Source organism: Gymnoscopelus braueri, assembly GCF_963280865.1.
Source record: "Gymnoscopelus braueri genome assembly, chromosome: 21".
Taxonomy (NCBI): domain Eukaryota; kingdom Metazoa; phylum Chordata; class Actinopteri; order Myctophiformes; family Myctophidae; genus Gymnoscopelus; species Gymnoscopelus braueri.
Window position 1 is genome coordinate 6,018,249 of NC_137623.1, and position 14,483 is coordinate 6,032,731.

Sequence of the window (14,483 nt, forward strand, 5' to 3'; positions counted from 1 at the left end):
ATAACATACTTGGTTCCAGCCACGCTTTTGTCCTGTCATCCTCTTCCAATGGAGCATAAGGACATGATGGCATCAGTGGAATTGGCAGGTCTGTGTGTTGGTTCTGAAGATGGAAAAGCACAATCTGCCACTTGGCCAAAATCATGTCCCTGTCTTCTTCTGTGCTTGATCCAGCAGACCAGTACAGATGGTTGGTGATCGATTTCCGCCAAAGCCCCCCACATGGAAAGAACCTATATGCGTCATATATGTTTGTAATATAGGACCGCATATATGTTCGCATACATAAAATTGGCACCTTTCCTATATGTATATGTACATATATGTGATATATGTGCATATATGTACATATATGTGCATATACATATATGTACATATATGTGCATATATGTGCATATACATATAGGAAAGGTGCCAATTTTATGTATGTAACATATAGGTACATATGACCTGTATGTAACATATAGGTACATATATGACCTGTATGTACCTATATCTACATATATGCAATGAAACATAATTATATGATACCTATATCACCTATAAAATAGGTGATAAGTTTGTACACATTAATCAAATCCAATAGAAACCCCAATGTAGAACTTTAACACTTTATTTAAACAAGTTATAATATGAAAACATGAAACATTATGGCTTTTAAAGTGTCAAACAGCTGGATAAAAAAAAAAGATATAAAATTAAATTAAATTAAGCTCCGGGACACTCCTTTTCCCCTGCCAGGCTTTTGGAAATGCCAAAACCCTGAAGAATGACAACTCAAGTCGCTTTGGGAAGTACATGGACATCCAGTTTGACCACCAGGTTAAATTAAATTACTCCAGTTTGTAATTATACCTGTACAATTTCAACATGACTTCTGTTATGGCTGGGCCACCTACAGTATATGAATAGAGCATCATTCCCCCACAGGTGGGAGCTGTTAGAGGCTACATCCTAAGTTACCTGCTGGTTATCTGGTAGCAACGTTTGGATTGCTCAGGAAGGACACAGACCCAAGAGAATAGACAGAAGAAGTTACTCATCATTGATGTTTTATTAATGAATCCCTAATCTTAGTTACAATTAAATGTGAATCCCTAACCAATAACAGAAGTTATAAGACCAATATGAATTACCAATGTTTCAGCAGCAAGCAGAGCGCTCCGGACACCGAATATTGTTGAGAGTGAATACTAATGTTCATGTTGTGATTAATATACCGTAGTGCATCAGCACGTCCGCTTGGTCCATCAGTTCGTCGAACGATGGGGAGGTGCTCTGGGCCTCCTCCCATCTTGCCTTCAGGTCAGGTCGGGGCTCGCTGACCACTAGGATGTCTGTCGCCATCGAACGACACTCTCCATGGTAGTGGACATTCGTCATGCTTGGTGTTTGTGTTGGGTGACTGGAGGAGTGCAGGGGATGGGGTGCACGCGGATACGTGATCGCCAGCTCCGTTCAGATGAATGGTGGGAGCCATCAGAACAGCAGGCCGTGGCACAGGTCATCGTGCCATGACGCAGCCACTTCTGCAGTGCATTCCTGTATAGCAATTCGGTCAAATTGACGAGCAGCCGCTGGGGAAAAAAAGTAAAAAAAACTTGTTATAAAGATAAATAAGACAGCTGGCAGGTGGCTTTAGGAGCACTTCACCCATTTTCAACCCCATAGTCATATAATTGATCCACACTAATGCTCGTAAAACATGCCACCATTCATGTCTACTCTGTTCAGGAGGGCAGTGGACAGCTCAGAAACCTGCCTACCAGTGACATGACAGGTCATCATTTTCAATGTCCATTAGCTTGAAATGATGTCACTGGTAGGCAGGTTTCTGAACTGTCCACAGGCAAAGACCACCTCTGAGACAGAAATGGTGCCATCTTATTGTGAGCATTACAGAGGACCACTTATATGAACTTAAGGTTGGAAATGGGTGAAGTGCTTCTTTAAGAGTGGATGCATTTTCCATCAGGCTCATTCCATGGTGAGGAAAATGCATCTGTTCTTATTTACTTGAGATAAAAGTTAAAATACTTAATTAAATTAAATATCCATCATAAAAATTGCCAAATCCACTGTAGTAAACCTAGTATTTTGAGGTGCAGATTGACTCACCAAACATGCAGTCCTGCATCAGCGTGTCCTTGAAGGCCCTCTTCTTATTCCTTGTTTTCTCTGATGGCACAGTGTGGTAGGGGCTGGAGTTATACATTGGCATTCCTAGAGAAAGACAGACAGAACAAAATAAGGCAAATAAGCACCATCAAAGTAGTTATCAATGAGCACCATATACACTAGCAAGTGTACCTAGTGCATGTCTGGTGGTAAAAAAAAACTCACCTTTATAGCCTTGGGGGTGATGATTGCCAGCGAAGTCTAAAAAGAGGACAATTAAAATATTAAAAAAAGCTTGTATGCAATTTATCAAGACTGTATGTTTTAATGTTTAGAGTAGCAGGAGCTATAAGTTCAAATATGTCAGTCTTTAATAGGTTACAGTATGTCATGGCACAATAGCCAAGGCACAGCAACTGTTTAGTAATGGCTAATAAAATAATCACAAATGTATAAAAAAGGCTCTTGTTGACACAGGGACAACAGACATACCATTCCATGCTTGTCCAGTGTGGTTCCCTCCTGAAATGGATTAAAATAGCCCTAATTGGTCACTGTAAAATACAAGTTCTCATATAATATCGTGCCAACATTAACAGATCCTTGCAAAATAAGTAAGGTCTCCAGTAAGGCACGACTAGAAATCCAACCACCACCTATTGAAACAGACTGGAGACACACTAAGAGTGGCTGAGAGAATCATCTAGCCTATTAGTCTACTTACCATGATTGCAGGGGTCCATTGACTCCAACTCTGCCAAGAAGCTTCCACCAAAGCCTAAAATGAGAGAACACAAAACATGAACTATGAATTCTATCTAAAGCACATTTACAATCTGTCCACCCTGAGGTAGTAGTGTGAAGTGGTTCACTTACCATTATTAGGCTGGTTATCCTCCGAGCAGCTTCCTCCAGAGGCTAAAAGAAGGGAACACAAGACATGAATAGTGGACGCTGTAACCTTTGAACACATAACCTGAACTAAATGCTTGTAAAGCTTTCATGCAATTACATTTGGTTTTGCCATGTTAGTAATTAATGACATACCACTGCTTGCATTTGGTGTTGGTACAGAAGGGTACTGGCTGGATTCTGGCAGCACTGGAATTATACATGGCAATACTTAAAGTAGGTGTAGCAGTTAGTGTCATAACTGACAGTGTCACCACTGTACCTGGAAAATTAGGTGGCTTGAAAAAAAAAATCGCTTCACACTGCTGTTTTCTGGCTCATCTGACTTAGGCCAATTCTAAAAACACCTCCTAAAACCTAACCTAAGTTTTCTGAAAACGTTCAAATTTTTACTAAAAAAATTAATAAAACATTATGTTGCCATACATATAGCAACAACTAATGAGACAGAGGTGGCTCCCGGATTGAATGGTATAACAACGTATAGGTTACAACAGGTCTAAATAGAAAAGAGGTGGTGCCCGTGCTGCTATAATTATTATACTTGGCCAGGCCTTGTGTATTGCAGTGAATCCTCTCCAGTCCTCTTGTAGCACAACCCTGAAAATTTAGAGGGAAACAAATAATTCAATAAATATATGCACAAAACAATGTGTGTATATATATATATATATATATATATATATATATATATATATATATATATATCAGCCAAATTATTAATTTATCAGGTCCTTCCAAAATATTTTACACACACGTATATATAATATATACACACACACACACACACACACACACATGTATGTATGTATATATATATATATATATATATATATATATATATAAATTATTATAAAACTTACATTAACCACTTTAGCCCTATTTTATACATAGGACATTTGAAAATAGCAGATCTACAAGCTCACCACATGTTGCATCGTGACGCGTTGTGAGCTTGTAGATCTGCTATTTTCAAACATTTTACTTTTGGTACTTTAAGTATATTTTGATGCCAATACTTTTGTACTTTAACTCGAGTAACATTTTGAACACAAGGCCTTTTACTTTTAACAGAGTATTTTTATATTATGGTATTGCTACTTTTACTTAAGTAAAATATCTGATTACTTCTTCCACCACAGCCTTTTCCATGAGCTAACCTGGTTTCTATTATGCTCTAGATCCCGCCTCCTATATCCGGTAAATTTTCACATACACACATGCAACCACGGATGTAGTTTCCGTATCCGGTCTAGACCGGAAGTGCTTCCGGCAAAGTGAATTGGTACCCGTTGGTTTAACATTAGTAGCTAGCTAGTGAGTTAGCACCATACATTCTGCCTTGTTAGTTCACCACTATTAAATGAACGAACTGCTTCACAGTAGTGCTGGTTACAACAATGATTATACAACTGTTAAAAACGCTAATAATCTGTTATTGTATACACACAGATAAACAAATGAAAGTACATTTTAATCACGAAACATGCTAACAAAACGACGGGCTAACGTTAGCTAGCATGCTAGCTGCTTTAATAACATGCATTGCTATTTACTAACACAAGCTACAAACCCCGGACAGCATAAAGATAACATTTAGTCAAACGATGAGAGTCAGGTGATGGTATCTGAACGGGATAGTACATTCTATTCCCATAAGAACTCACCAGTCAACTATTATTTGCTAGCTAACAAGCTCAGGTCTGCACTGTAGTTGCCACGGTAATAATTCACAAGTTAACATTTAGTCAAACGATGACAGCCAGATGATGGTATATGAATTGCATAATACATTATATTGTAAAGGACTTACCAGTTTGTCTTACTAGAGTAGTATTTGTGAAGTTGTCAACAAGCCTCAATTCGCGCCAATGTTTCCTTTGAAAAACTCAAATCCCATGAGATTTAGCTGGTCTCGCGAGTTGTGACGACTACCCTCTCGCAGGGGAGGGGGTGCGAGGGGAGGGGGGGGGGGGGAGGGGGGGGGTGTGCAATATCAGCACTACATGTTGAAACAATGTCAATTCATTGTTGGGCATTTCAACATTGAAAAACCATCATCTATACTAAATTGATTCAATGACATTTTTTTAAATGTTGAAATCGTATCTGTATTTAAACATTGAATCAACATAGCTTTTTCAACCTCAACCAAAAATAACCAATCTGACCAAAATCCAACATTGAATTAATATCTTTTGCTATCTGGGAGGTGATGATTCAGTGGCCTCCACGTGTGGATATGCAGGGTTTGATGAGGACAGTGTTGTTATATTCATGAATGGATTTCCAGGTGATGATAGTCTTGATTTGTAAATTAATTATATCTTGGCCATATATGGACATTGCCAAATATCGGCTTAATATTGATGACATCATATGATTTAGTCAGAATATGCTTTCTTGGTCAGATATAGAGTACGGTCCGCAATGTAATGTTAGATTTGTTACGGAATGGACCGAACTGACTGACAGGATCTGCAGGCTTTCATAAACTGTGACCTGCAGTTGTATAATAAAAAATTAATAACTGATAATCACCTACAAATTAGAATTCACTGCTGACCCACAAGTGAAATCATTTTGAGTTCATAAGTTTAATATGCTTTATCTTAATGAAGTATATAATTATATTTCTCCCAACTAGTGATCAGATAGACATGCTGAGACTCTTTGAAAGAGATGTTAGTGAGATTATCCCAAGAACTCAAACAGTGATCACTGAAAGACAGAGATGAGACTCTTTGAAAGAGATGTTAGTGAGATTATCCCAAGAACTCAAACAGTGATCACTGAAAGACAGAGATGAGACTCCATAATAGCGACGCCATTAAGATCATTTTGAGAACTCAAACAGTGATCACTGTGAGACTGAACAGTGTCATATCTCAGGAGTTCAAATTGAGAAGAAAATGCACTTTGGTCTCGGCTGGTGCTCATCTTTATCTAGAGACACAAATGATACATAATGGAGGTCTCATTTAGGATTTTCGCTTGCTATGGGTTTGTGTTGAAAATTAGCTTGTTTTCCTCACTTGCCATATTCCATAATCATTGCCTTGTCACATGTATTTAGGATCAAATGTGATGACATTACCATTGTGTTGATGTAACACATCCCAAATGTGCTAATTTAGTCTTGCATGATATTTTAATGTTATCACATTACATTCATTCACATGCCATACTGTCATTGGGTGATTCATGCAGCAGGCTATAATACAGAATCTGCCACTGAGCTGAAACATTTACTGTATGGAATAGAAACAGTAGAAACAGTACTCTCCTACATCCTATAATGGGACACAGGGCCTACATATTAAGAAGCTATATAGGAGACTTATATGTCCTGTATTATGAACATATAGAGCCTATATATGGATAAAGAAGCTATATAGGAGACCTATATGGCTTGTATTATCAACATATATGACCTATATGAGGGTATAAACAAGCTATATATGAGACCTATATACCCTGTATATGCACATATATGCACCTGATTTTGACCTATATGTGAGATATATGCAGCCTATATGGAGCTTATACCAGGCATATATGTGGTATATATGCACATATATGCGCATATATGATCCTTATATGTAGCATATAGGTTACATATAGTTGCATATATGGAACATATAGATTCTTTCCATGTGGGCCAGCATCTACGCTTTCCCTCCTGGAGGCCAGCAAGTCGATCTTCTTGGAGATGCCTACACAAAGTATATGTAATTAGTATGTAATTAGATTATAGACTAATGTAATAGTCTACAATCTAAACAAGATTTTTTTATACAAAATTATTTATTTATTTATTACAAGATTAGAAATGGTGAGTTACACTTATTTTTTTGATGCATTGCTTCACTGATTCCCCAAAAACACTGTAAATTACATCATACCTTTTGCAATATGCCATATGTCAAACTGATGGTTGACTCCTAGCCAGTGGTCCTGGACCCACTTTGCTACCTGGCGATTATTGTCCGTGATCAAGGTTCCCACTTGCAATTCTGCATTGTCAAGGAACACCTTGATCCTCTGCAGTCCCACCAGTTCACACCATGATGAGCTCTTGACCTCATTAATTACTCTAAGATGGAGAACAAACAAAACAATACAAAACACATATTGACTTAACTGAATGTAAAGAAGAGACCAGATGGATCAGTCATTACAGATAGATGAGCAATTTACAACTTGAAAGTAACACAACAGTAACCTGACGCTTCCAGATCCAAAGAAGCTTTCGTCACATTTGTTTCTCAGCGTATGCTGTCTTGAGAAACTAGTTACTCAATACCGCCCCCATCTGGCAGAGTCAGGTTAACACAACAGAACATACCTGTACAATTTCAACATGATTCTCTGCTCAATGATGCTGACTGTACCAAACTTTGCAGAGTGTCCAGGGCTGTCACTCCTTCCTTCTGCTGACAACACTAGTGGTCCAGCCATCTCTTTAAGGGACCCGATGATGTCACTTTGCTCCTCCTTCCAGAGTTTGACAATGGCAGGCTGAAGGTGTGCTTTCTGGTGCCTAAAAAATGTGTTGCGATGGATGGTTTCAGGCTCTCTGGAAAAGAAAGAATAAATCAAATATTAACCACTTATTCTGGGACAAAATAACACATACAAGCTCACAACAGAAGATTTGGTGTACAAGGGAAACAGGAGGAAGAGCTATGGGTTGAATGGTTATCATTTCATTGTATTGGAAAATACTTTTAGAGCTGTTAAACGATGGCTTGAATGTCGACACACCACATGACTTGTGTAATTCCTTTTGTATTGCAGAACAAGCATACCCCTAGACCACAGTTTAGTAACTAAATATATGTTTTGGCAAAGCATAAATGCGATACTAAAACATTGGCCATTGACCGAGTCACGGTTGTCATCTTCTCATCCTCCTCATCCTCTGATGGGACATAATCTTCATCCTCATCGTCCATCTCCTCTTCCGACTCCTCCTCCTCCTCCTCCTCCAGCTCCATGATCTCTGGCTCATCCCCTATGAGTTCACACTGCACTCCAATGGATACCATTGTGGGTGAGCTGGTTTGACAACCTGCAATTACAGTCAATGGAGTAGTTGTGGTTATTGGGTTGAAGCCCTTTTTTTGGTACAACGTTTCGAAATCAGCGCATCTTTGTCGGGTCATAACAGGTGAAGAAAGGCTAGGGTTGTAGCCTTTACCTGACGAAGATGTGCAGACATCGAAACATTTTCATTTCTACCCTTGAACCCGGTCAACAAAAAAGGGCTTCAAAAGTTAGAGTTGCTAGAGGTGCAATTTTACAATGACGCTAAAAGGATGGATGACACAAAAAGCCATAGGGGCTTGTTTCCACTGTGGTCCTGTAAAACAGTGGTTCTCAAAGTGTGGTCTAGGGACCCCACAGGGGTCTTTGAGGGGGTTCCAGGGTGTCCCCAGTCAGATTAATGATAGTTAGGAACCAAATGGAGCCATATGCCAGTTGCTCTGAGTGTACAAATGGAACCAAATGGACCCTAACGGATCCATTTGGTTCCATGTGTACACTCTCAGATGTAAATGAACACTGATGATTGATTCCAAGAGATCTAAATGTTGCAAATTGGGGTCTGTGGCCTATAATGCATATCAATTTGGGGGTCCTTGACATGAGAAAGTTTGAGAACCACTGCTGTAAATCATATGTATGTCATAGTTTTTGATCACAACACAAAATACATGATGGATCAGGCCAGGGGTCTTCGACAGGGTGTCCGGGACCCCTAGGGGGTCCTTAGAGTTACTACAGGGGGTCTGCCAATCTATGTGATTTGGCGGCAAATCACATAGATTTGGCGGCAAATCGTGTTGTTTTTACACTAACCACTTCAACCCCATCATCCCTATTCTGGGGGGAACATTCACCAAAAATAGCAGATCTACAAGCTGACAACGTTTGTAGATCTGCTATTAGGTCTACATTACTTCGGTCACAGTATCCGATCACAACACAAAATATTAGGACAGGGGTCTTCGACAGGGGGTCCGGGACCCCTAGGGGATCCTCAAAGTTACTGCAGGGGGTCCGCCAAATAAAATCGATGTGATTTGGCTGTAAATCTTGTTGTTTTTACAATATCCACTTGAACCCCAGCATCCCTATTCTGTGGAGAACGTTCACCAAAAATAGCAGATCTACAAGCTGACAAGCATTGTGCTGTGATGCCTTGTCAGCTTGTAGATCTGCTTATTTAGGTCTACATGACTTTGGTCACAGTATTCGATCACAACACAGAACAAATGCTTCTTAGGCTACTGACTTGAGGTCTAGGAATATTGTATTTGCATTGCAAGTTGTCCTGTGTATGGTGTACAGTAGACTCGCATGGTATGATCAAATTGAAGCAAAAGACATCGCCTAGGGCTGTTCTTACTGCCTCCCTAAAGGGCCCCAACTTTGTAGCAAAATAGAAATAGTTTGTGGAATATGAAAACTGCATTGACACTAACCCGGTTAACTTCCATGACATGTGAGGCCTTCGACTGCGGACGAACTGCTGTAGCTGAAGGAGCACCGGAGACGCCGACATGTACAGTGGGAACCGCGTCCTTCCTCAAACGCAGCCTTGCGGCCAAACCAGCCTTCCACTGCCCGTAACCGTCGTAATCCGTCGGAAGAAAATGTACCCCACATATGGTTGACACACCTGGGACCCTCCTGATCCAATCTGCTCGTTTGATCCGTGCAAACTTGTCCCACTTTTTCGCGATCTTGTCATTCTTGGGCCACACATGCATCGTGATTCCTTCCACAACGACATTGCTGCACCCTCCAATAACACACCGCTTTGGCATTTTGTTAGTTTAAAAAAAAACTGTTGTGTTGAGCTTTTAAAAAAGCTGTTGAGTTGAAAGAACAATACAACGCACTAAAGAAAGAATAACTCCTGCACACCACAAAATCCACAACTAGCTGACCAGTGACCTCCTGCTGCTCGGCGCAACTTGTTGTCAACATGTGAGACGGACGTGTCCAGGGGGGCGTGTCTACACGAGTTAGCATCGCACTGAGAAAACAGTAGATTCTCTAACCCCCTCTGTATACGTCACGCACCGCGTCATCCCAGCATTCCGAAGATATTTTCTAAAATGGCCGCTGTAGATGATTTGAGTTGATAAACCTCAAATGTATAGAATACAAAAAAAAAAAAATTGTTGACATACTTAGGGTGATTTTGAAAGATGTGTCAACACTTTTGTAAGGTAAATTACATGGTGCCCTCACTTTAAATCACTCTTGTTTTGAGTGACCTGCCAGTCACTCAGGTCAGGTGTCAGTCACCTCGTCAGGTGACTGACACCTGAGCATGAGTCCTGCTACTTTGTTGTGTGAGTGTGTGTGTGTGTGTGTGTGTGTGTGTGTGTGTGTGTGTGTGTGTGTGTGTGTGTGTGTGTGTGTGTGTGTGTGTGTGTGTGTGTGTGTGTGTGTGTGTGTGTGTGTGTGTGTGTGTGTGTGCTCCAAGCAGCAACACTGCCCCCATGGAAAGATGCCATGTTTATCGTGCAAACATTGCGATGGGGCAAGTGGAAGCTGGTGTTCCGTTATGCAGAGTGGCAGCATTATTTGGTGTCAGCCCTGGTACCATTTACTAACTTAGGACCAAGTTCTGTGACCAAGTCCCTATAGCTTCACTGAGGAACCATAGGTTTTCTTCCAGAGATGTACAGGAAAGATTTGCACAACGGTACCAAAGACAGATGTCAAAGTTGCAGGACCCATGCTCAGGTGTCAGACACACACCTGTGACTGACACACACCTGTGACTGGCACACACCTGTGACTGGCACACACCTGTGACTGACACACACCTGTGACTGACACACACCTGTGACTGGCACACACCTGTGACTGGCACACACCTGTGACTGACACACACCTGTGACTGACACACACCTGTGACTGACACACACCTGTGACTGACACACACCTGTGACTGACACACACCTGTGACTGACACAAACCTGTGACTGACACACACCTGTGACTGACACACACCTGTGACTGACACACACCTGTGACTGACACACACCTGTGACTGACACACACCTGTGACTGACACACACCTGTGACTGACACAAACCTGTGACTGACACACACCTGTGACTGACACACACCTGTGACTGACACACACCTGTGACTAACACACCTGTGACTGACACACACCTGTGACTAACACACCTGTGACTAACACACCAACCCGATCTCCAGAGAACGAGTATACATTGCACGGATCCAGTGCACTTCATTCCGTGGATAGTCGCCTAGAAACCCCGAAATTCCGTGCATATGTACATCTCTCCCTTTGTGACAAAACCATTTCGGAGGCGCGCAGTCTCAAGGGAATTGTCGCCACGTAAGGGGCCACCGAGCGAGCTAAAGCGAGCGAGTTGCCGTCCCGAACGTTGCGACATTCCCTTGTGCCTACTCAGCGCCGTTTGAGTTATGTACCGATAGGCACAGAATCGTAAATTTTGTTGTGGGGACTGCTCTGCTTCCGGGTTTTTCCGGGTTGCGACTGGTTACGCCCACCGTGGGACTCGCCGTACATATGCACGCAATTTCGGGGTTTCTAGGCGACTATCCACGGAATGAAGTGCACTGGATCCGTGCAATGTATACTAGTTCTCTGGAGATCAGGCTGGACACACACCTGTGACTGGCACACACCTGCCTGCACCTACCAGGGCTGACACCTAATGATGCGTGATCTGCGTAACGGAACACCAGCTTCCACCTGCCCATGGCCTTATCCTGAAGGGACAAACGTGGCATCTTTCCATGGGGGCAGTGTTGCTGCTTGGAGCATCAACACAAACTGCTTGAAAAAAAAACTTCAGTGGTGCTCGAACTTTTTCATATCAAGGACCCCCAACATGATATGTATTGACGTGGACCCCCCAAAACAGGAGTAAAACAGGAGAAATGGAAGAGCAGCTGTCGGCCTGGAGAAATGGTCAAATAACAGGAGTCTCCCGGTGAAAACAGGAGAGTTGGCAGGTCGCACACACGCGCACACACACACACACACGCACACACACACACACACACACACACACACACACACACACACACACACACACACACACACACACACACACACACACACACACACACACACACACACACACACACACACACACACACACACACACACACACACACACATCCTGTGATGTGATTGTTGAGTGGTGGAAGAAGTAACCTACTGTATACTCAAACTTCTTGAATTCAATTAAATCAAATCAACTTTTTATTTATGTAAACGTACTGATAATATAAACATAGCCTATACACTGTCACAAGTAAAAGTCCATCTATTCTCATTTTGCTTGAGTATAATAATAAATAATAATATGAGATTCTTCTCATAGCAATTTTAGGCTTTATGTATATTTTTAATCGTGCATATTTAATGAGACAATTTACATATTTTAATAAATTGTCTATTTTAAAACCAGTAGACAGAGCTTATAAACCAAATGGACCCTTACGGGCCTTTAACTCTGAGAGTGTACACATGGAACCAAATGGACCCTTACAGGTCTGTACCTCTGAGAGTGTACACATGGAACCAAATGGACCCTTACAGGTCTGTAACTCTGAGAGTGTACAAATGACCAAATGGACCCTTACAGGTCTGTAACTCTGAGAGTGTACACATGGAACCAAATGGACCCTTACAGGTCTTTAACTCTGAGAGTGTACACATGGAACCAAATGGACCCTTACAGGTCTTTAACTCTGAGAGTGTACACATGAAACCAAATGGACCCTTACAGGTCTGTAACTCTGAGTGTACAAATGACCAAATGGACCCTTACAGGTCTGTAACTCTGAGAGTGTACACATGGAACCAAATGGACCCTTACAGGTCTTTAACTCTGAGTGTACAAATGACCAAATGGACCCTTACAGGTCTGTAACTCTGAGAGTGTACACATGGAACCAAATGGACCCTTACAGGTCTTTAACTCTGAGAGTGTACACATGGAACCAAATGGACCCTTACAGGTCTTTAACTCTGAGTGTACAAATGACCAAATGGACCCTTACAGGTCTGTAACTCTGTGAGGGTACACATGAGCTTGTACTGTAGATCTGCTATATTGATTGCCAGTGTTAATGTAACTGTGAGAGGGTACAAATGGAACCAAATGGAACGGTAAAGAGTTCATTTGGTTACATTTGTACCCTGTCAGAGTTACACAGCTACCCCCTCCTCATCCACACGCACGCGCACGCACGCACCTACGCACACACGCACGCACGTCATGTGACAAGAAGCAAATGGAGTCCAATCAGCACACAGACACACATAATCCATTTATATGACACAATGTTATGGTTTTCATTAATGTTACAACAAGCAGCGGTTTATTTAAACGCAATACGATGCATTTAGAGACAAACAACACAGTTGAGATGACAGCCGGCAGCCTAAGAAAACACTTAAATTAGGGATAGTTCCAGTGTTGATTTTGACAGCAAAGTTTGATTTCGTTTTAGTAGTCTTTTGAATAAACTTGAATAAACCATTTAGTTTTAGTCATATTTTAGTCATCTGAAATAATTACGTTTTTGTCTAGTTTTAGTCGACTAAATATTATAAGATTATAGTCGACTAAATGTTGATTTAGTCGACTAAATTTGTTTTATTTTGGCGGTGCCTTGATGTCGTCGTAATCGCTGGTTTTACACTTGGTTGCATGCTGAAAATAGCCGATCTACAAGCTCGACGTGATGTGAGCTTGTAGATCTGCTATTTTCCAGTGGAGGAAAGTAACTAAGTACTTACTTAAGTACTGTACTTAAGTAACATTTTGAGGTATTTGTACTTTACTTGAGTATTTCTAATTTCCAATACTTTTACTTCTACTCCACTACATCTCAGAGACAAATATTGTACTTTTACTCCACTACAATTATTTGAACACTTTAGTTACTAGTTACTTTTCAAATATAAATTATTATATTATGAAAAATACTTTAATCACTTTAGCCCTATTTTTTACCTAGGCTATTTGAAAATAGCAGATCTACAAGCTCACAACGCGTCGCGATGCGACACGTTGTGAGCTTGTAGATCAGCTATTTTCAAATATTTTAGTACTTTTACTTTTGGTACTTTAAGTACTTTTTGATGCCAATACTATTGTACTTTTACTCAAGTACATTTTTAATTCTGGACTTTTACTTGTAACAAAGTATTTCTATAATGCAGTATTGATACTTTTACTTAAGTGAAACATTTGAATACTTTTTCCACCACTGCTATTTTCAGAGCGCAACACCCGAGCGCAACCAAGCATACAATGACTAGTCTTAGTTCTACTGGATCTCTTCTTATCTAGATCCCTCACTAACATTTTAGTCTAGTTTTTATTTGTTGACAAAAATGTCAGTATATTTAG

At 40.8% G+C, this 14,483-nt stretch overlaps 1 protein-coding gene across 2 annotated transcripts; it reads right to left on the minus strand.

The window, feature by feature from the left end:
• Positions 1-884: 884 nt before the first annotated feature.
• On the minus strand, positions 885-3,381 carry LOC308077435 (uncharacterized protein). 2 transcript variants are annotated; one of them, XM_080418124.1, is made up of 7 exons: positions 3,166-3,381; positions 2,995-3,036; positions 2,843-2,896; positions 2,611-2,640; positions 2,344-2,379; positions 2,119-2,223; positions 885-1,577 (listed from the first exon to the last, which is right to left on the minus strand). In XM_080418124.1, the coding sequence occupies exons 3-7, from the start codon at positions 2,859-2,861 to the stop codon at positions 1,480-1,482; spliced, it is 288 nt and encodes a 95-aa protein (XP_080274250.1). In that variant the 5' UTR covers positions 2,862-2,896; positions 2,995-3,036; positions 3,166-3,381; the 3' UTR covers positions 885-1,479. The 2 variants fall into 2 exon arrangements, with proteins under 2 accessions (XP_080274250.1, XP_080274249.1); XM_080418123.1 differs by having other exon boundaries at positions 2,995-3,381.
• Positions 3,382-14,483: the final 11,102 nt, after the last annotated feature.

Coding starts and splice junctions, on each gene's coding strand:
- LOC308077435 (XM_080418123.1), bottom strand. CDS start 3,091: ATGTGTTCAAAGGTTACAGCGTCCACTATTCATGTCTTGTGTTCCCTT. Junction 2,380..2,610: donor CACTGGACAAGCATGGAATG/GTATGTCTGTTG, acceptor TCCTCTTTTTAG/ACTTCGCTGGCAATCATCAC. Junction 2,224..2,343: donor TCACCCCCAAGGCTATAAAG/GTGAGTTTTTTT, acceptor GTCTTTCTCTAG/GAATGCCAATGTATAACTCC.